Source organism: Sturnus vulgaris, chromosome 16 (assembly GCF_052056855.1).
Source record: "Sturnus vulgaris isolate bStuVul1 chromosome 16, bStuVul1.hap1, whole genome shotgun sequence".
Classification (NCBI taxonomy): Eukaryota; Metazoa; Chordata; class Aves; order Passeriformes; family Sturnidae; genus Sturnus; species Sturnus vulgaris.
This window is the reverse complement of record NC_142258.1, coordinates 1,735,126-1,757,339: the sequence shown is the minus strand read 5'-3', so window position 1 is coordinate 1,757,339 and position 22,214 is coordinate 1,735,126. Positions and strand designations below refer to the sequence as shown.

The 22,214-nt window shown below is 39.7% G+C and overlaps 1 protein-coding gene and 1 long non-coding RNA gene across 3 annotated transcripts in view; both read left to right on the top strand.

The window, feature by feature from the left end:
* LMF1 (lipase maturation factor 1) overlaps positions 1-22,214 on the top strand; it is a 150,794-nt gene that overhangs the window by 7,859 nt on the left and 120,721 nt on the right. For both annotated transcript variants that reach the window (XM_088174229.1, XM_088174228.1), the window contains exon 2: positions 589-898. In XM_088174229.1, coding sequence (XP_088030355.1) covers positions 883-898 — 16 coding nt within the window. In that variant the 5' untranslated portion in view covers positions 589-882. The remainder of the gene's footprint in view (positions 1-588; positions 899-22,214) is intronic.
* On the top strand, positions 907-9,423 carry LOC148221865 (uncharacterized). Its single transcript, XR_015807164.1, has 2 exons — positions 907-4,202; positions 4,251-9,423. It is a non-coding gene; the product is annotated as an uncharacterized LOC148221865 (long non-coding RNA).

The window sequence follows — 22,214 nt, the reverse complement described above, 5'->3', positions numbered from 1 at the left end:
GGAGGGTGGGGAGGCCCTGGCACAGATTCCCAGAGGAGCTCCTGGATCCCTGGAATGTCCAAGGCCAGGGTTTGGAGCAGCCTGGGATGGTTGAAGGTGTCCCTGCCAGGGCTGGGGTGGGATGAGAGGTTCTCCAAGATCCCTTCCAACCCAAATTCTGGGATTCTCTGATTTTCATGAATGCTGTACATGAGTTTAAGCTGTGTCATTTACAATATTTTGGGACATGAAGTGTTTTCAATGTAAGGAAAAAATTCAGGGACTTGATGGATGCCCAGCTAAAGGTGCAGATCTGTTTCCTCCAAAGCCAAACCAGGATTTATGGAATTCCTTTGCCTTCTGCATTGTGGTTCACAGAAATCAGAATCCTGGCATGGTTTGGGTTGGAAGGGACCTCAAAGCTCATCCAGGTGCAGCCCAGGGACCCTTTTGTTGGGCACTGTAATGACTGGGTTGGGTTTTAATGAAAAGGAGGAATAAATTCCCTCCAGGAATTGCTTCTCTAACTCTGGATTCAAATCATCTCCCTCTTCCTGGGTGATTCCTCACTGTTTGTTTTTTTTTTTTTTTTTCTCTATTTTCCTGCAGCTGTGGCCTTCCTGGTGGCATTCCAGCAGAACAAGCAGCTGATAGGAGACAAGGGGCTGCTCCCCTGCAAGCTCTACCTGCAGGAAATCAAGAAATACTTCAAGGGCAAGGTGGGCCTGGATGCCCTGAGCTATGCCCCCACTCTCATCTGGTTCCTGGACTGGTCTGCCATGGACAGCACCTTGGATTGCCTGGCCCTGGCTGGCCTGGCAGTGGCAGCCTTTGTGCTGCTGACTGGCTGTGCCAACATGGTGCTCATGGCCCTGCTGTGGCTCCTCTACCTGTCCCTGGTCAATGTTGGACAGATCTGGTGGGTTCTCAGTTCCTCTGCTCTGCTTTTTCCTCATTCTGTTTGGGTACACGTTGGTTTTCCTGTTGTAGTTGCAGTTTTCCAATTTGTAATTTGGATTTCCAGTCCAATTCTAATTGCTCCTCACCAGATAATCCCTGTAGGTGAGATAAGGACACAGGGATGATTTATGGCACTGACTGTGGTGCTCATGTCCCTGGTCAGTGTTGGACAGGTCTGGTGGGTTCTCAATTCTTCTGCTCTACTTCCCCCTCATTTTGTTTGTGGTACACGTTGGTTTTCCTGTTGCAATTGTAATTTTCCAATTTGTAATTTGGATTTCCAGTCCAATTTGTGGTTGCTGCTCACCAGATAATCCCTGTAGGAAATGTGAGATAAGGACACAGGGATGATTTATGGCACTGACTGTGGTGGTCAGTGTTGGACAGGTCTGGTGGATTCTCAATTCCCCTACTTTTGTTTCCTTTTGTACACGTTGATTTTTCCTGTTGAAATTTGGATTTCCAGTCCAATTTGTGGTTGCTGCTCACCAGATAATCCCTGTAGGAAATGTGAGATAAGGACTCAGGGATGATTTATGGGCACAGATGATTTATGGGCATGTCCCAGCTCTGTCTCACCTGGGAGATCTGCCCTGAGTTCTCAGTTCACTGGTGCAGGATTGGGTTTGAGGATCCTCGTGGCTCCCTTCCCTCTGAGCTCATTCCAGAACATTCCAAGCTGCTTTATCCCAGCTGTGCTTCCCCTCCTGGCTGTTGCAAGGGAATTCCCTCGATCGTTGCTTTTAGGGTGGTTTCTCAGTTTTTAGCTCTGTCCAGGAGAGAGCTGGAATTCTTTATTTCAAAATAATCACAGAAGCTTGTGGGGATAAAAAAGGAGAAACCCCGACTTCCTGTAAATCCCTGCTGCAAAAATCAAGGGTTGAGGTTGTCCTTGCTCTTGTTGAGACCCCCAAATACATTTGTTGGAAGAGGATGTGCCCTGAAAACCCCAAAATTCCTTAAGGTCACCTCCTGAGGTGCCTCTCAGCCTGCAGCTGAGGGAAAATCCCTGCCCAGGGAATATTCCCCCCGAATTTTCTGCCTTGGCAGCAGGGCTCCTTTCCCACAGATGGGCTCAGTGGATTTGGATTGTGAGGATCTGCCTGTGCTGCCCCGTTCTTGGCCATCCTACTGCAGCTGGAATGTCAGTGGGTGAAGGAGAAAAGCTCCATTCTCTGAGCTCTCAACTCAGCATGAACTTAAAGCTGTGGAACCGAGCCACAGAGTTGGAAAAATAACTCGGTGGATGAGTTTTCCACTGCCTGCTTGCAGATTATTCCAGAATTTTTGTCTGGTTTTTAGGTGTTTTTTTTTTTTTTTTTAATGTGAAAGGGCAGGAATTCAAGCATCCTCCTGCTCTGGCTTCCAGGGATACAGGAGCAAAACCTGGATGTCATCCTTGACTTTGTGTTTGTTTGGAGGGGGGAAAAGAGGGGGAAAAAAAAATTCCCAACAAGCTCCCCCTGAAGCTGCCAAGGTTTTGTAGCTGAGCTCTGGAGCTGCAGTGACTCCAGGGCTGGATCTGGTAATTCCTGGAGCAGTGGGATAATTAAGACTCTTCATTAGTGCCCACAGCTCTCTGCAGTGCTCCCTGTGCTGGTGCTGTGGCTGTAGAGCTCCCAGAGTTTTATTTTTTTAAAAAAACAAACCCACCTGGAATGTGTTGGTTTTTTTTGTTTTTTTTTTTCCCTGTGTGTTGGAGCAGTGTGTGCCGTGCTCCCACTTTTCCTGCCATGGGGGTGCTGCCTTTTCTGACAGAACTCTTTAAATTTTCCCAAAACAATTCCAGTTGTGCCTGGTGAACTCTGAGTGGCTCTTTTGGAACCTTTTTAATGGCAAGGCCAAGGATGGGGGACAGAGAGAGAGAGAGGAGCCTTTTCCTCTCCTCCACCAGCCCACATCCAAACCCCTGCTCTGAGCTCAGGGATGAGTTTTGGGCTCCCTTCCCAGCTCCAGGACATTGATCTGCCTGACAGGAATTGATCCTTGATAGTTGGGATAAGGATTTTTATTTTTTTTTTTTTATTTTTTTTCTCCCACCTTTTCCTTTGCTCCTTGAAATTTGGGGGGAGTGAAATTTACCCTGGTGCACAACAAAAACACAGCGAGGGGGGAGGGATGAGAGAAAAAGGGGGGGGTTGGAGATGTTCCCTCAACTTCTTTTTCCTCTTAATATTCAGTCTCAACCAGGGAATAATGAGGTGGTTCTTGTGAAGGGATGAGGGAAAAGAATCCAAGCTCAGCTCATTCAGCTCTGGGCTCGTTTTTTCACCAGATCCTCTGGAATGGGTCAGATTCTTCAAATCATGAAATAAACCCAGATTATTCCTGCAGGGTGGCATGGAATTGTGGGAAACGCAGGGAAAGCAAAGCAGGATTCTCTGGATTGTGGTGGTGGGAAAGGGAGGAGCTCAGAGTACCCAAAATCTGCAGTTTTAGCCTTAAAACCATGGCTGGCTCTGCAAGTCCCCTCTGTCAGTTGTGTGGGTGGGGTTGGATGTGAATTGATTTTTCTTGCTCCCAATTTGGGGCAGATTGAGGGGTTTTGATGAATTCTGTCGCTTCTCCAAAGCCCCTGCCAAGAGATCAGAGCTCTCCTGAAATGAGAAAGGACCAAATTCCCTGCCTGGAGTGATGAGGCAGCTCAGCAGAGATGTCTGAAACGAGGAGGAAATTCCTCCTGTGACCCAAATTCTAAAAAAAAAATCCCTTCTGCGGCTCAAAATAAAACCATTATTTTGAGTTTGTTTTATTTTTATTTTTAATTTTTTTTTTTTTTTTTGTAAAACCCTGCTGTCCCTATTCTCTAAGCCAGCCTGGGCACCAAAATCCTGTGCTGAGCTTCCCTGGGAAGCAACTCCAGGGGAAGATGCAGCAGGAATAGAGAGCTCCCTTCTTCGGGCCAGTGAGGGACAATTTATTCCTTTTATCGCCTTCTTGTCTATTTTTAATTGTAAATGTCCCTATTTGTTTTGGGCTGCTGAAGGAGCAGCTCTTTCAAGTGCTGCCCAGCTGCCTTGGGCTCAGCCAGGGGAAGCTTTAGAAGAGCAAAGTTTGGCTTTTGAAGGGACAGGACACGGCCCCTGCCTGCCCTGCTGCCACCTGGCAGCACAGCCGGGGCCAGCTGAGGGCTTGGAGGCTCCGAGTGTCCCCTCTGAAACCCCTAAAAACGTCCCCTTTGAAACCCCAAAAAGTCCCCTCTAAAACGCCCCAAAACGTCCCCTTTAAAACCCCTGAAACTTCCTTTCTTAAACGCCCCGAATGTGCCCTTTGAAACCCCTAAAAAGGTCCCCTTTGAAACCCCTAAAAAGGTCCCCTTTGAAACCCCTAAAAACGTCCCCTTTAAAACCCCCGAATGTCCTCTTTAAAACCCCTAAAACCTCCTTTTTAAAACACTCCAAATGTCCCCTCTAAAACCCCTAAAACCTCCCCTTTAAAACGCTCTGAACCTGCCCTCTAAAACGCCCCAAAATGTCCCCTTTAAAACCCCTGAAACTTCCTTTCTTAAACGCCCCGAGTGTCCCCTTTAAAACCCCTAAAAAGGTCCCCTTTAAAACCCCTAAAACGTCCCCTTTGAAACGCCCGAGTGTCCCCTTTAAAACCCCTAAAACCTCCCTTTTAAAAGGTTCTGAATGTCCCCTCTAAAAACGCTCCAAACGTCCCCTTTAAAACCCCTGAACCCTCCCCGTTAAAACGCTCGAAACCTCCCTTCTAAAAGCCCCCAAATGTCCCCTCACCTTTAAAACGCTCCAAACGTGCCTTTTAAAACGCCCCGAATGTCCCCTTTAAAACGCCCAAACCCTCCCCTCTAAAACACTCCAAACGTCCCCTTTAAATGGCTCCAAAACCTCCCCTTTAAAAGGCTCCAATGTCCCCTCTAAAACCCCTAAAACGTCCCGGTTAAAACGCTCCAAACGTGCCTTTTAAAACCCCTAAATCCTCCCCTTTATAACGCCCCGAATGTCCCCTTTGAAACCCCTAAAAACCTCCCCATTAAAACGTTCCGAACTTGCCCTCTAAAACCCCCAAACGTGCCCTTTAAAATTCTCCAAATGTCCCCTCTAAAACCCCCAAAACGTCCCCTTTAAAACCCCTGAAACCTCCCCTTTAAAACGCTCGAAACCGCCCTTCTAAAAGCCCCCAAATGTCCCCTTTAAAACCCCTAAAAACCTCCCCTTTAAAACGCCCAAACCCTCCCCTCTAAAACCCCCAAAACGTCCCCTTTAAAACGCTCCAAACGTCCCCTTTAAAACCCCTAAAACCTCCCCGTTAAAACGCTCCGAACCTGCCCTATAAAACGCCCCAAACGTGCCCTTTAAAACGCCCTAAATGTCCCCTTTAAAACCTCCAAAACCTCCCCTCTAAAGTGTCCCAAACGTCGCCTCTAAAAGGCTCCAAATCTCCCCTTTAAAACCCCTGAAACCTCCCCTTTAAAAGGCTCCAAAACGTCCCCGTTAAAACGCCCCAAGCGTCCCCTTTTAAACCCTCCCCAAAAAACGCCCCCCGTGGAAACCCTTCCCAAAAAAAAAAAAAAAAACCAACCTTAAAACCCTCAAATCCTCCCTTAAAAGCCTCTTCCCCTGAGCTGTTTGTAGGATAAAGGAATATTTGGGCAGCCAAAAATCCCAAGAACCAGGCTCCAGTTTGTTGTCCTGGATTCTGCAATAAAATGCACTTCGGTGTTTCTACAAATTAAGTCACCTTGCAAATAAATGGATTTATTTTATTAGTGCCTGGGGAAATGTGAGGTTGAGATTCCCAGTGTTTTCCACCTTGAAATTTTTGTCATTTTGGGCACAATTTTTTTCCCAAAGCAGCTGTGGGTCTGTGCAGAATAAACCTGGATGTGTTTGGGGTCAAGGCCACCCATGTGAGGGTGTCACACTTCCATCAGAAGCTCAGTGGGTCTGCCTTGAAATTCTGATTTTTTTTTAATTTTTTTTCTCCATCTGCCACTTTGAACTTTTTCCTTTTGAAGTAGGAGACTGTCAAGAAACTCAAAATCTGTCAGGGCAGAGGAATATTTAATATTTAATATCTGACCCTGAATCATTATGTTCCTTTTTAACCTTGATTATTCCTTCAGTAGTAAAATAGGAGTAAAGTGATAAGAGTCAGTTTGAGTCGAGTAGAATCTGTTTAAAATTTTTTTTTTTTAATATATTTTTTGTGCTAATTCCTCATAGTCCAACATCCATTTTGCAGCCTGCAAACCCAGAGTCCCACACAAATGGCTTTGCTTTCCTCCCCCCTGAATATTCCTAACATGGATTTTCCCATTCAAACAAGAATTTGGGAAAAGCTCCTTGATTTCAGCAAAATCCTCGTCGCAGGTGACCCCAGGAAGCCTCATTTTGTGGGGTCATTTATGGGGGATTGGGGTTTTTGGGGCTGAGCAGGACAAGCTCTGTGGGAGAGGCTTCCAACAGGAATTAAATCAGGTTTTTTTTGGTTTTTTTTAACCAGAAATCACTAATGCACTTCTAAAATGACTGGGTAATTCTGGGATAAATTCACTTTTATCCCCCACTAAGGTGTCTCCAGAGAGCTATTACATTTTCTTACAGCAACAAACTTTTCAGCTACTCTGCCACTGATCTCCTTTTCCTTCTCCTCTTGTTTCCTCCCTTCCAAAATTTCCCACTGGCATCTGAAAACCTTTCCTTTCCCTGGGTTCTTGTGTTCCCAAAACTCACTGCCCATTGGCAGGCAGCAGAGATTTAACAAAAAAAAAAGAAAAAAAAAAAAGAAAAAAAAAAAAAAAAGCTGGAATTGTGGGATTTTTTAAATCCTGTCGCTTTTATTTTCTTTCAAGATTCTGGTTGAGTTACAGGAGCTCAAAAGGGATAAGTTAAACAAGCCAATAAATAAAATGTTTTAGCACCAGGTGACTGCAAGGGTTCTTTCCATTTTGGGAAAGGGGGTGAAGGGGTTTTGGGGTCCCAAAAGAGACCCAGCAGGGATTTTTGGGGTCCCAAAGGAGACCCAGCAGGGATTTTTGGGGTCAAGAAAAAAAGACTCAGCAGGTTTTTGGGGTCTTAAGAGAACCAGGCAGGTTTTTGGGGTAAAAAAATATCAAGTGGGGATTTTGGGGTCCCAAAAGAGATCTAGCAGGTGTTTTGGGGTCAAGAAAAAAGGGACCAGCAGTGTTTTTTAGGGTCACAAGAGAACCAGGCAGATTTTTGGGGTAAAAAAAGATCAAGCGGGGATTTTTGGGGTCACAAAAGAGACCCAGCAGGGATTTTTGGGGGTCTCAAAAGAAACCCAGCAGGGATTTTGGGGGTCCAAAAGAGATTTTTTTATTTATCCTGCAAGGAATATGAAATGTGCCCTCTGAAACCCAAAAACTGCCCCGAGGGGAGGAGATGCCTCAGTTTTTCTGCCCCTGAGTTCCTGGTGGTTTTTCATCCTCAGCTGCTGGAGCAGAAGAATTGGGAATTTCCTTTTAAAGGACGTTTTGGAAGGACAGGTGGGCAGCAGGTCAGGAAGGTTTGGCTCTGAGACTTTTAATTGCAATTAAAAAATGTCCTCAGGAGTTCATCTGCAACAGGGAAGGAAGGGCTGGTGTGTTCTGGAGGGTTTGTGGGGTTTATTCTCATTGAAAAGCCCTTGAACCGTGCAGGATTTAATCAGGGTGAGCTCCAGGGGCTCAGGAGATGCTCAGGATTTATTTTCCCTCTCCAGGGGTGTGTGAGTGGTCGTTAAATGAACTTCTCCCAGTGCTTTTTCCTCTTCTTTCCTGCACCTTTGGGTTCTGAAGGTGTGATCTGAAGAGTGATCCAGCCCAGAAAAGCTTGGAGACAAATCTTTGATTTTTTATTCCAGGTTGGAAAGCAGCCAGGGTGTGAACCAGGGCTGGATTTGGTGAAACATTCCCATTTTTAAGCATTTTTGTTTGTGACCATTTGATGGTGAGGACACAAGGGTGTGAATGGAATCACCCTGGCACGGTTTGGGGTTGGGAGGGAATTTCAGGATGATCCCATTCCACACTTTCCACCATCCCAGGCTGCTCCAAGCCCTGTCCAGCCTGGCCTTGGACACTTCCAGGAATCCTCTCATTCCATCCCAATCTCCCCTAACTCTGCCCTCTGTCACTTTGAAGCCATCCCTCCTTTTTCCTGTCACTCCATTCCTCCTAAATCCTCTCTCTCCGTCTTTCTTGCAGGCTCCCTTCAGGTCCTGGCAGGTCACAGTTAGGTCACCTTGAGGCTTCTCCAGGCTGAGCAATCCCAGCTCCATCCCCTCTGCCCATCCCGGGGCTTTCCTGTGGCCTGGAGGAGAAAAATCTGACTGGCAAATGAAAAAAAAAAAAAAAAATCCCTTTGGAGCTCCCAGCTGCAGCAGGAATCAGTGATTCAGGGGTTTTTAAGCAGTGTGGATAATTCAGGAAAACTTTTTTTTTTAAATTTTTTTTTTTTTCCTTGAAGATCTTGAAAAAAAATCAGGGAGAAAGGAATGGCAGGCTGGGTGTCCTGGGTTTTCTCAGGACACGTGGGGAGTTCTCAGGGATCACAGGGATGGATGTGGCAGCTGTGCTTGACACAGTGACCTTGGCAAGGGCTGCCCATCAGTCTCTGTCCTGCTTTATCGTGTCTGGAAGGGACTCAGGCTTGTTCTGAGGGGCTGTAATTCCTAACTTGACACCAGCTTGGAAAGGGAAGCAGAAATTCCTGTTGTGCCTGAATTCGGTGTCCAGTTCTGTGTATTAAAAAGAAATATCTTTAGATAAATCCCATTCATCAATACCACGGAAATTGGAGATTTTTAACAGAACCCTTTTGGCAACCTGGCTTTATTTTCCCAGCTCTCCATAAACACCCCACAAAAAACAACACCGAGAAGGAGAAAAGTTGGAATATGTCGCTACCTCATCCCTTTATCTGGGCTCGGCAGGGGAGCTCAGGAATTTCTTTGTTATCCCTTTGTCTCCGAGCTGCCCTCGCCGTGTCCCCAGCAAAGAGAAGATGATCTCTGCAAACATCCAGCCGGAGCTGCAGCATCTCGGGGGGTCATCCTTCCTGCCCAGGAAACTTTTTGCTTTTTTGGCACTTCCTCCCTGCCCAGGAGACGGGGAGTGGATCGGTTTCAAAGGATGCAGCCCTGGGCGCTGGGGATGACACGTTAATGAAAGCCGGGATTAATTCCATGTGACAGCGCTGCCCTGCGGCACCACTGCGAGCTGATGGAGCTAATGGGAAGCACATTTAGGGTGGGAGATGGGAATGGGATGGCGGCTGGGGGCAGAAATGAATCGTGGAGGGTTTTGCCCTCCTTGCTTGGGGTTGGAGCAGTCCTTGGGATGTGCCGGGCTGGGATTGGGGGCGGATGGGCAGGAGGAGCTGAGCCACGGAGAGCTGGAAATGTGATGGAAACTCAGCCCGGGTGAGGTGAGTGCAGGTGGCACTGGGGAATCTCACTGGCAGCGGGGGCCAAGCCCTGAGAGATTCATTAATGCAATTAAAAGATTCCTGTTTTAATCGAGCAATTACCGACATCCTGTTTTCCTGGGATTTCAGCTGCAGAACTTTTCTGCTGGATCCCGGCAGTGCTCAAGAGGTGACTCCCACTTGTTCTGGGTGCTGGATGTGGCTGATGCTGATCCTCAGCTTTCATCCCAGCCCGGGGATGTTCCCGTTTTCCTTAGGCTCAGTGTCCAGCTTAAGGAGCAGCTCCCAGTGGTGTCCCTGCTGCTGGAGCTCATCCCAGCCCGGGAATGTTCCCATTTTTTCCTTTTCCTTAGGCTCAGTGTCCAGCCTAAAGAGCAGCTCGAGCTGATCCCAGCCCAGGGATGTTCCCATTTTCCCTTTTTCTTTAGGCTCAGTGTCCAGCCTAAAGAGCAGCTCCCAGTGGTGTCCCTGCTGCTCGAGCTCATGTTCCCATTTTCTCTTTTCTTTAAGCTCAGTGTCCAGCCTAAGGAACAGCTCGAGCTCATCCCAGCCCAGGGATGTTCCCATTTCCCCTTTTCCTTAGGCTCAGTGTCCAGCCTAAAGAACAGCTCGAGCTCATCCCAGCCCAGGGATGTTCCTATTTTTCCTTTTCTTTAGGCTCAGTGTCCAGCTTAAGGAGCAGCTCGAGCCCATCCCAGCCCAGGGATGTTCTTATTTTCCCTTTTCCTTAGGCTGATCCAGCCTAAAGAGCAGCTCCCAGTGGTGTCCCTGCTGCTGGAGCTCATGTTCCCATTTTCCCTTTTCTTTAGGCTCAGTGTCCAGCTTAAGGAGCAGCTCAAGCTCATCCCAGCCCAGGGATGTTCCCATTTTTTCCTTTTCTTTAGGCTCAGTGTCCAGCCTAAAGAACAGCTCGAGCTGATCCCAGCTCAGGGATGTTCCCATTTTCCCTTTTCTTTAGGCTCAGTGTCCATCCTAAAGAGCAGCTCCCTGCTGCTGGAGCTCGTGTTCCCATTTTCCCTTTTTCCTTAGGCTCAGTGTCCAGCCTAAAGAACAGCTCGAGCTCATCCCAGCCCAGGGATGTTCCCATTTTTCCCTTTTCCTTAGGCTCAGTGTCCAGCCTAAGGAGCAGCTCCCAGTGGGATTCCCAAGCTGCCAGCTCAGCTTCTCCTTTTGGCAGTGGCCGGATTTGTTGTGCACTCACCCCGGGCAGGCTGAGCTGCATCGTTCCCATTTTCCCTCCTGAGCAGGGGAGCACGGTGTGATGCTTTGGGAAGAATCAGATGTATTTTTTTATTTTTTTAGGTAATATTTGTTGGGTTGTTTTGTTTTTAAAAAGCTGAGTAGCTAATAGTTTGTTATGAAGTTGGTTATTGCAGAAGGACATCAGTTTTAAAAGGCAGCGAGTTACAGGTGCCAAAGTTTTTGTTAATTTTGGTAAAGGGTTTTAAATAAAAGCAGAAGTTGTTTTTGAGGGTCCCAGCAGGGCTGATGTTGCTTATTTTTTATTTTTTTATTTTTATTTTTTGGGCAATGATGATGGCAGCGAGAGAGCAGGAACGAAAACAAAAAAGGAAATGGCAAAAAAAGCACCAGCTCTTTTTAATGGCTGTTTTTATATAGAAACTTTTTTAACAAATTAAAAACACAAACTCGAACCACTGCTTTTTAACCTATTGGAATTTCAGCTTTTTAGCAGGCCAGGTTATGTATAAACTACACACATCTTTATTTTTTAATTGAAAAACGTACTTTTATTATAATTTTATTTTGTCTATAATAATGTTCTTTCTATGGAAACACCAATATCTAGGACTGTGTTTTTCAACCTTGACCAGAACTCTTATTTTTACATTGGCATCTGAAACTTTTTACGTGCTAAAATCACTTCAAACTTATTTAAAAACTTCAACTTCCACCTCGATGTGTGAGTGCTTTAACATCCTTCAATCCATCCCGAGGCTTTAATCGAATCCTTGCATTTGGATTTTTCCTTGAAGAATTCAGATTTTGATTTTGTGATTGCAGCACAGGATGGGAAATCCCATTTTTCACGCCTTGCTTGGCTCCTCCTCCTCCTCCTCCTTAATTTGCAATTCCAGTTTGGATATTTGAATTCCAGAGTTTTATCCCCACACTTTTCAGTTAATGATGTTCTGAAATTAATGATGCACCACACTAATCCTGGATCTCATTTTTGATTGGATTTTTATCAGTTTCCCAACTGGGCTGGGGAAGGGAATACCTAAATCCCAGAAAAAAAAACCAACAACAACAAAAAAACAAAGGCAAAAAAAAAAAAAAAAACCCCACCAAACCCCCTCCCCCCCAAAAAAACACCAAAAAAACCCCAAAAAACAATAAAAAAATACACCAAAAATTAAAAAAAAAAAAAGAAAAAAAAAAAAAAAAAGAAAAAATGCTATTTTTCCATCCTAAGTGTTCACAGCTTTCATTTGGCTGGCACATTGTGGTTTCCCAGCAAGTTTTCAGTAATTTTTTAATTTTTTGGGGAGCTGTGGATGAATTTTTTTGCACTGTTCTGGGGGGGGGGGGGGGGGTCCCTTTTTTTTCCTCCTGAGCATCCCCAGGCACGGGAGAGGCTGAAGGAGCAGAGTTGGATCAGCTCAAAGTTCAAAAACGAATTAAAGAATAAAAGAATAAAAGAATGAAAGGGAAAAAGGAGGCAAAGAAATTTTGGGGTGACCCCAGGAGTGTCCCAGGCTGGGTTGGGAACACCTGGCACAGGTGAGGGTGGCACTGGGGGAGCTCTGAGCTTTTCCCAAATCCCATCCCAGATTCTCTCATTTATCCCTGGGAAAAGACAAAATCCAGACCAGGATTTAAAAAAAAAATTTCCTCAATTTCCACCTGGAATAATCCCACTTTGCACACCTGGACAGGAAGGGGGGAAAAAAAAAAAAATCTCAATTTTTTCCTGGCCAGGCTTGGGGAGGAGGGGATTTATCCCAGTGTAAACAGAGGGAGATTCAGGTTTTTTTTTTTTTAATGCAGAAAAGCAAATTTTTTTATTCACACAATTGATGTTTCTAAGAAATATTCGAAGGCACCGTGATGAACTTAATTAATTAGCAATCTAGTGAAAGCCTGTAGGTTTATTAGATAGATCTGTCAAATTTTTCTTTTTAGATACGGTTACATATCTAAAAAAAATCACAAAAATTACAAATCTGAAAGAAATTTTTTTCACGGATTTTCATGGGATCGATTTCTTGGTTTTATAAATGTGAATCCTTTATGTTCATTGATTTTCATTCTTTTAATTAATTCTTTCTGGGAATTTAATTGCACTCAGCTGAAGGCTTAAACCAGGATTTGATCAAGTCTTATTTTTATAAACTCTTATTTATAGATTTAATTAAGTTTTATTTAAAATTTATGAAATCTTTCTTCCCAATCCTATCCTGGGACAGGTGCATTTCTTAATTTTCTGGTTTTTTGGGTTTTTTTTCCTGGTTTAACCCTTTTAAACTGACACCAGCTTCCCATTCCAGAAATTCCTGCTGTGCCCAAATCCACAAAAATCCGGGTTTGTGTCTTAAAAAGAAATATCTTTAGATAAATATCATTAATAAATTGTCATTAATGCCACCTAAATTGGAGATTTTCATGGCTTTGTAAACAGAACCCTTTTTGTAACCTGGTTTTATTTTTCCAAAATATCCCAAAAAAACAACAAGAAGAAAATGAGAATATTTTATTTTTTTATCTGATGTGGCTCCTGCAGCTTTCCCTGGAATTTTGGTTGCTCCAGGGGAGAAAATTCCCTTTTTCCACCCCTCCCTGCCACAGGGAAGACCTGGAGAATTAAAATCCCACATTCCCAATTAAAATCATCCCAATTAAAATCCCACATTCCCAATTAGAATCATCCCACATTTCCAATTAAAATCCCATATTCCCAATTAAAATCATTCCACATTCCCAATTAAAATTATCCCACATTCCCAATTAAAATCCCGCATTCCAAATTAAAATCCCACATTCCCAATTAAAATCATTCCAATTAAAATCATTCCAATTAAAATCATCCCACATTCCCAATTAAAATCATTCCAATTAAAATCATTCCAATTAAAATCATTCCAATTAAAATCATTCCAATTAAAATCATTCCAATTAAAATCATTCCACATTCCCAATTAAAAATCATCCCACATTTCCAATTAAAATCCCATATTCCCAATTAAAATCATCCCAATTAAAATCATCCCACGTTCCCAATTAAAATTATCCCACATTCCCAATTAAAATCCTGCATTCCAAATTAAAATCCCACATTCCCAATTAAAATCATTCCAATTAAAATCATCCCACATTCTAATTAAAATCATCCCACATTCCCAATTAAAATCATCCCACATTCCAATTAAAATCATCCCACATTCCCAATTAAAATCATTCCACATTCTAATTAAAATCATTCCAATTAAAATCATTCCAATTAAAATCATCCCACATTCCAATTAAAATCATCCCACATTCCCAATTAAAATCATCCCACATTCCAATTAAAATCCCACATTCCCAATTAAAATCATTCCACCTTCTAATTAAAATCATCCCACATTCCAATTAAAATCCCACATTCCCAATTAAAATCATTCCAATTAAAATCATCCCAATTAAAATCATCCCACATTCCCAATTAAAATCATTCCACCTTCTAATTAAAATCATCCCACATTCCCAATTTTTTTTTAATTTTTTAATTTTTTTGACAGGGTTTAGAAATTCCCAAAATTGGGATGAGGAACAAACCCAACCCAAGGCGTCAAAAATTCAAGATTTTCTTTTTTTTTTTTTTTTTTTCTCCATTCCCACCCAGCAGCATTTCCCCATTTATTTTACATTTTTTGAGGATTTTCTGTGCTTTTTGCCAGGATTTAAAAACTCCAAAATTTAGAAATGAGGAACAAATCCAAGCTCAGACGTCATTGCCTCGAATTGATCAAGCCCGATTTTAATTATTTTAATTATTTTAATTATTTTAATTATTTTAATTATTTTAATTATTTTAATTATTTTAATTTTTTTTTTTAATTTTGTTTTGCAGGTATTCCTTTGGTAAGTGAATAAACTCGGTTCCCAAAGCTGCAATAATTTTGATTTTATTGATGATTTCTGGGTATGTAACTGTTCCCTATTCCACTTTTGTTCTTCCTCCGTTGAAAGTTTTAAAAATTTGATTTTTTTTTTTTTCCCCCCCTCTCTGGCATATTTAAATTGTGATTTTTTTAAAGTTTTTTTTCTCTTTCTCTTTTACGTTTAAATTCTGATTTTTAAAAAATTTTTCCTCTTTCTCTTGCTTGTTTAAAATGTGATTTTTTAAAATTTTTTTCACTTTTTCTTACATATTTCAATTGTGATTTTATTTTGATTTTCTCTTCCTCTGGCACGTTTAAATTCTGATTTTCCTCTTTCTCTTGCATGTTAAAATTCTGATTTTTTTTTTAATTTTTTTCTCTTGCACGTTCAAATTCTGATTTTTAAAATTTTTTCCTCTTTCATGGTTAAATTCTGATTTTTAAAAAGTTTTTTCTTTCTCTTGCATGTTTAAATTCTGATTTTTTAAATTTTTTTTTCTCTTCCTCTGGCACGTTGAAATTCTGATTTTTCTTTTGTTTTTTCTTTCATGTTTTCATTTTGATTTTTCTTTTACTCCTTCTGTGGCATATTTTGATTTTTTTTTTTTTAATTTAAAGCTATTTTGATTAAATTTAATTTTTTATTAAGCTTTTGATTCCCTTTTGCTTCATTTCTTTCTGCCCATGTGCCTTTAAATTTTTTTTTTTTTTTTGGAGAAAAAAAAATGGGGGAAAAAATTATTTCTTTAATAGGTGAAGAAATAATTTAGGGTTTTTTTTGTTTGAGTTAGAAAAATTAATTAAGAGTAAAAAAAAAAAGAATTTTTTTTTGTTGTTTATTGTTTGTGTGAAGGATGTGGGGGGGGTAAGTGCAGTTTTTTGATGAAAAATTTTGTATTTTTTTTAATTTTTTGGAATTAGTTTTAAAGTTGTAGAATTTAATATTTAATATTTAATATGTAATATTTAATATGTAATATTTAATATGTAATATTTAATAGAATAGACGATTGGGGGAATATTGGGAAATAAGAAGGAAATAAATACCAGGAAATAAAATCAATAAATACCAGGAAATAAAATCAATAAATACCAGGAAATAAAATCAATAAATACCAGGAAATAAAATCAATAAATACCAGGAAATAAATCAATAAATACCAGGAAATGAAAGAAATAAATACCAGGAAATAAAATCAATAAATACCAGGAAATAAAATCAATAAATACCAGGAAATAAATCAATATAAGGAAATAAATATAAGGAAATAAATAAATATAAGGAAATGAAATAATAGAAGGAAATATTAGGAAATATTGGGAAATAATAGAAGGAAATAATATTAGGAAATAGAAGGGAATATATAGAAATAATAGAAGGGAATAAATAGAATTAAATCTAGGGAAATGATATTGGGAAATGGAAGGAAATAATGGAAGGAAATATTGGGAACTAATATTAGGAAATACAAGAAAATAATAGAAGGAAATAAATAAAGAGAAGGAAATAAAGAGAAGGAAATAAAATGAAATAGAAGGAAATAAAATGAAATAGAAGGAAATAAAATTAAATAGAAGGAAATAATTAAAGAGAAGGAAATAAAATGAAAGAGAAGGAAATAAAATGAAATAGAAGGAAATAATTAAATAGAAGGAAATAATTAAATAGAAGGAAATAAAATGAAAGAGAAGGAAATAAAATGAAAGAGAAGGAAATAAAATGAAATAGAAGGAAATAAAATGAAATAGAAGGAAATAATTAAATAGAAGGAAATAAAATGAAATAGAAGGAAATAAAATGAAATAGAAGGAAATAAATAGAAATAATACGGGGAAATAGAAGGAAATTTGGGGAAATACAGGGAAATCTGGGAAATAAGGGAATAATGAATATGCAGGAATAATTAATAAATATGCAGGAATAATGAACATGCAGGAATAATTAATGAACATGCAGGAATAATTAATGAACATGCGGGAATCCGAGAGCTGCTGATTTTCTGGAGGTGCAGAACAGAGCATTGGGAATTTTCTTGTGTTTTTCTTGTGTTTTTCTTGTGTTTTTCTTGTGTTTTTCTTGTGTTTTTCTTGTGTTTTTCTTGTGTTTTTCTTGTGTTTTTCTTGTGTTTTTCTTGTGTTTTTCTTGTGTTTTTCTTGTGTTTTTCTTGTGTTTTTCTTGTGTTTTTCTTGTGTTTTTCTTGTGTTTTTCTTGTGTTTTTCTTGTGTTTTTCTTGTGTTTTTCTTGTGTTTTTCTTGTGTTTTTCTTGTGTTTTTCTTGTGTTTTTCTTGTGTTTTTCTTGTGTTTTTCTTGTGTTTTTCTTGTGTTTTTCTTGTGTTTTTCTTGTGTTTTTCTTGTGTTTTTCTTGTGTTTTTCTTGTGTTTTTCTTGTGTTTTTCTTGTGTTTTTCTTGTGTTTTTCTTGTGTTTTTCTTGTGTTTTTCTTGTGTTTTTCTTGTGTTTTTCTTGTGTTTTTCTTGTATTTTATTTTTATTTTTTTATTTGATTTTTACTTTATTTTTATTTTATTTTTATTTTTATTTTATTTTATTTTTATTTTATTTTTATTTTATTTTTATTTTATTTTATTTTATTTTTATTGTTATTTTATTTTTATTTTATTTTTATTGTTATTTTATTTTTATTTTATTTTTATTGTTTTTTTATTTTTATTTTATTTTTATTTTATTTTATTTTATTTTATTTTTTAATTTCATTTTTATTTTTATTATTTTATTTTATTTTTATTTTTATTTTTATTTTATTTTTATTGTTATTTTATTTTTATTTTATTTTTATTTTATTTTATTTTATTTTTTAATTTCATTTTTATTTTTATTATTTTATTTTATTTTATTTTTATTTTATTTTATTTTTATTTTATTTTATTTATTTTATTTTTATTTTATTTTTATTTTATTTCATTTTTACTTTATTTTTATTTTATTCTTATTTTAATTTTATTTTATTTTTATTTTATTTTTATTTTATTTCATTTTTACTTTATTTTTATTTTATTCTTATTTTAATTTTATTTTATTTTTATTTTATTTTTATTTTATTTCATTTTTACTTTATTTTTATTTTATTCTTATTTTAACTTTATTTTATTTTTATTTTATTTCATTTTTACTTTCTTTTATTTTTATTTTATTTTATTTTATTTTATTTTATTTTATTTTATTTTATTCTATTTTTATTTTCCCAGCGATATTTTTATTTATTATTAATTTGTTTGTTTTTCTTGCTGGATTTTCCCTCTCTCCAAGAACCTCTTTATTCACAGTGGGGTCTCTCCCTGTCCTCCCTTTCAGGATTGAGATGAAGGGGATGGAAATGTGCAATTCCTTGGAATAGAGAGGGGGAAAAAAACCCAAAAAAAACCAAAATATTTCAATATTTTTTTTGTTCCAAAGGAGCTGAAACTCCAGCGCTGGCACCGATTGCTGGGGAAAAAAAATCGAAATCTCGCTGAGCTCTGGGGGATTCGTTCTTTGGCAGAATCTGCTTCAAAGCAAAATCCCTTTTTTTTTTGGAAAAAAAAATAAATAAAAAAACCCAAAAAATTCCTGGAGAGTTCTTTGTAAATGCTGATTTTCCCTCTCCAGGAAGTGTGGGGGGGATTTTGGTTTTTTTTTTTTTTATTTTTTTTTTTTTTTGCTACATCTCAGGATGGATTTTTGGGCTCCTCTGTTCCAAATCCAAGCTGTCCCTGTGACTTTTAATTTAATTTGATTTCATTTGATTGATTTCATTTGATTGATTTCATTTGATTGATTTCATTTGATTGATTTCATTTTATTTATTTGTATTTGATTTTATTTCATTTTATTTCATTGTATTTATTTGTATTTATTTGTATTTATTTCCAGTTCATTTTAGTTCATTTTAGTTCATTTTTATTGAATTTTAGTTCATTTTAGTTCATTTTATTGAATTTTATTGAATTTTACTCAATTTTAGTTCATTTTAGTTCCTTTTCATTGAGTTTTCCTGGAATTTTCCTGGAATTTTCCTGGAATTTTCCTGGAATTTTCCTGGAATTTTCCTGGAATTTTCCTGGAATTTTCCTGGAATTTTCTCTGGTTATTTTCCAGAGCCCCGCAAATAACAACAACAATGACGACAACAAAGAATAACAAAATACAAAATAATAATTTAAAAAAAACCCAAAACAATGCCAATAAAAATAATAAAATAATAATAATAATAAAGAAAAAAAAGCTGGCACTGGGGAATTAATTAAAATAATAACATACAAGAAATAATAACATAAAAATATATAATAAAATATAGAATAATAATATATATATAATAAAATAGATAATAAAATATATAATAAAATATATAATGAAATAGATAATAAAATAGATAATAAATTATATAAAAATAATATCTAATAAAATAATAGCAGCAGGTATTGCCACAGGTTTTGCTCTTTGTAGTCCTGGCAGGGAAAAGTGATTTTAAAATTATTTTTTTTTTTTATTCCATTTTCACGTGGATGGTTTTTGGGATTGGGATTTTTTGGGGGGCTGGATGGGGTTTTTGGGATGATTTTTTGGGATGGTTGGATTGGTTTTTTGGGATTTTTTTGAGATGGTTGGATGGATTTTGGGGATTTTTTTAGGGTGGCTGTGTTTTTTGGGGTGGCTGTGTTTTTTGGGGTGGCTGTGTTTTTTTAGGGTGGCTGTGTTTTTGGGGTGGCTGTGTTTTTGGGGTGGCTGTGTTTTTTTAGGGTGGCTGTGTTTTTGGGGTGGCTGTGTTTTTGGGGTGGCTGTGTTTTTAGGGTTGCTGTGTTTTTGGGATAACTGGATGTGCTGCCTCTGCCCTCACTGGAGCTCAGCTGCTCCTCCAGACCTTTCCTGGCTCCTCCATCCTCATCCCAAATCTTCCTCATCCTCATCCCAAATCTTCCTCATCCCAAATCTTCCTCATCCTCATCCCAAATCTTCCTCATCCCAAATCTTCCTCATCCTCATCCCAAATCTTCCCCATCCTCATCCCAAATTTTCCTCATCCCCAAATCTTCCTCATTCTCATCCCCAAATCTTCCTCATTCTCATCCCCAAATCTCCCCCATCCTCATCCCAAATCCCCTCCATCTTCATCCCAATCTCCTCCATCCTCATTCCCAAATCTTCCTCATCCTCATCCCAAATCTTCCTCATCCTCATCCCAAATCTTCCTCATCCTCATCCCAAATCTTCCTCATTCTCATCCCAAATCCCCTCCATCCTCATCCCAAATCTTCCTCATCCCCAAATCTTCCTCATCCTCATCCCCAAATCTTCCTCATCCTCATCCCAAATCTTCCTCATCCTCATCCCAAACCTTCCTCATCCCCAAATCTTCCTCATCCTCATCCCAAATCTTCCTCATCCTCATCCCAAATCTTCCTCATCCTCATCCCAAACCTTCCTCATCCTCATCCCAAACCTTCCTCATCCTCATCCCAAACCTTCCTCATCCTCATCCCAAACCTTCCTCATCCCAAATCCCCTCCATCCTCATCCCCAAATCTTCCTCATCCCAAATTCCCTCCATCCTCATCCTCAATCTCCCCCATCCTTATCCCAAATCTTCCTCATCCTCATCCCAAATCTTCCCCATCCTCATCTCCAAATCTTCCTCATCCTCATTCCCAAATCTCCCCCATCCTCATCCCCAATCCCCTCCATCCTCATCCCAAATCTTCTTCATCCCAAATCTCCTCCATCCTCATCCCAAATCTTCCTCATCCTCATTCCCAAATCTTCCTCATCCTCATTCCCAAATCTTCCTCATCCTCATTCCCAAATCTTCCTCATCCCCAAATCTTCCTCATCCTCATCCCAAATCTTCCTCATCCCAAATCTTCCTCATCCCAAATCCCCTCCATCTTCATCCCAAATCTTCCTCATCCCAAATCTTCCTCATCCCAAATCCCCTCCATCCTCATCCTCAATCTCCTCCATCCTCATCCCAAATCTTCCTCATCCTCATCCCAAATCTTCCTCATCCCAAATCTTCCTCATCCCAAATCTTCCTCATCCCAAATCCCCTCCATCCTCATCTCCAAATCTTCCCCATCCTCATCCCCAATCCCCTCCATCCTCATCCCAAATCTTCCTCATCCTCATCCCAAATCTTCCTCATCCTCATCCCAAATCTTCCTCATCCTCATCCCAAATCTCCCCCATCCTCATCCCAAATCTCCCCCATCCCCAATTCCCTCCCGGGGTTTTGCTGTTCCAGGCCCTTTCCAGGTGTCCTGGCTCTCTCCAGGTTCCCTCAGTTCTGCTGGGATTAGAAAAAAAAAAAAAACAAAAACCCCAAACCCATCTTGGTTCTTTATTCTTCCTGAAAATTCTCCTTCTCCTGCCTTGGGGTGACACCAGAATTCCCCAGCTCTGTGCTGGTGCCACCTTTGCTGTTGGTGACCCTGGGCTCTCTCCTGGAGCAGGAATTCCTGGGGAATTTTCTGCCTCCTTTTCCTTTTTTTTTTTTTTTTTCCCCCAAGGAAAATCTGATTCCACTCGGGGATTTATTATCCCTGCTCTAGCAGAGGCTTGGAAAAGGTGCTGCTCTTTTCCAGGTTTGCTTTTTCCTCTTTTTTTTTTTTAAATTTTCTGCTCTGCCTTCTGGTTTTAATGAGCCTCAGATATCCAGAAGAGATTTTGAGGGTTCTGTCTTGTTAAAAATAAATAAAAAAAAATAAAAAGGTGACACTGGGGAGTTAAAAGCAGAAAAACTGAACGTGAAAATCCAGGGAAAACGAGGTCACTGAATTATCCCGGTGGGTTTAGGATCTCTGTTACCAGCAAGGAGCAGGAAAAAAAGGGCAGGAATGGGATCCTGGAACACAAAGGATGGAGGAGCAGCTGATCCCATGTGAGTGCTGATGCTCCAGGGTGTCCTGCCTGCAGCCAAAGCAAATGTTTCCTTAGGGATCATTCCAGACAGCCTGGCTGCTGCTCTCCTGGCAGGCCACAATTAGAAGCACATTTTAAAAGCAAAAAAAAAAGTTGGTTTTTTTTTTTTTTTTTTTTTGTTGTTTTTGTTCTTTTTTTTTCCTCCCTCTCTCAGTAAACTTCCTTGTTAATTTTTGGTGTGGAGAAAAGACAATTCCTGAACAAACTCTGGAGAACAAACACAGAATGAGCAAATAACCGAGTTCCTCCCCAAAATTTCCCCCAATTTGATATTGCATCTATTAGCTGAGAATTTGAGCTGAAGTGTGTTTTGATTAGAAGTAGAATAAAAAGTTGAGAGCCGAGTATTTGTAATTCTCCATCACTTGTTAAATCCTCACTCTTTGCTTCAATGCAAATTGTTCCGAGGAGGATTTTCTTTTAAAAGGTCTTCAGGGATCTCGAATTTTAGATGTGCATTGACATAAAATTCAATGTTGGAGTGCACAGCTGGGGTTCTGGGGGAGATGGAGGAGATGTTTCTGCTCTCTGAGTCTTCCCAGGCAAGGGGGGGTGGAAAATTTTCCAGCCTGGAGAGCAGCTCTGTGCTGTGTGGAGGAAAATGAAAATCGAGGTCAAACTTCACTGGTGCAGCCCCAAAGCTTGGCTTAAGGTGGGGATAGGCTGGGCTCAGAGCTGAGCTGCAGATCCCTGTGCACTGGGGGAGGCTGTCCAGGAAAATTCCCTTCCAGAGAAGCTGTGGCTGCTCCATCCTTGGAGGAATCCAAGGCCAGGTTGGAATAAAGCTGGGAAACTGCTCATGGACCATCCCAAAGATCCCTCCCAGCCCAAACCACCGGGGAATTCTGTGGGATTTGCACACAATTCCCA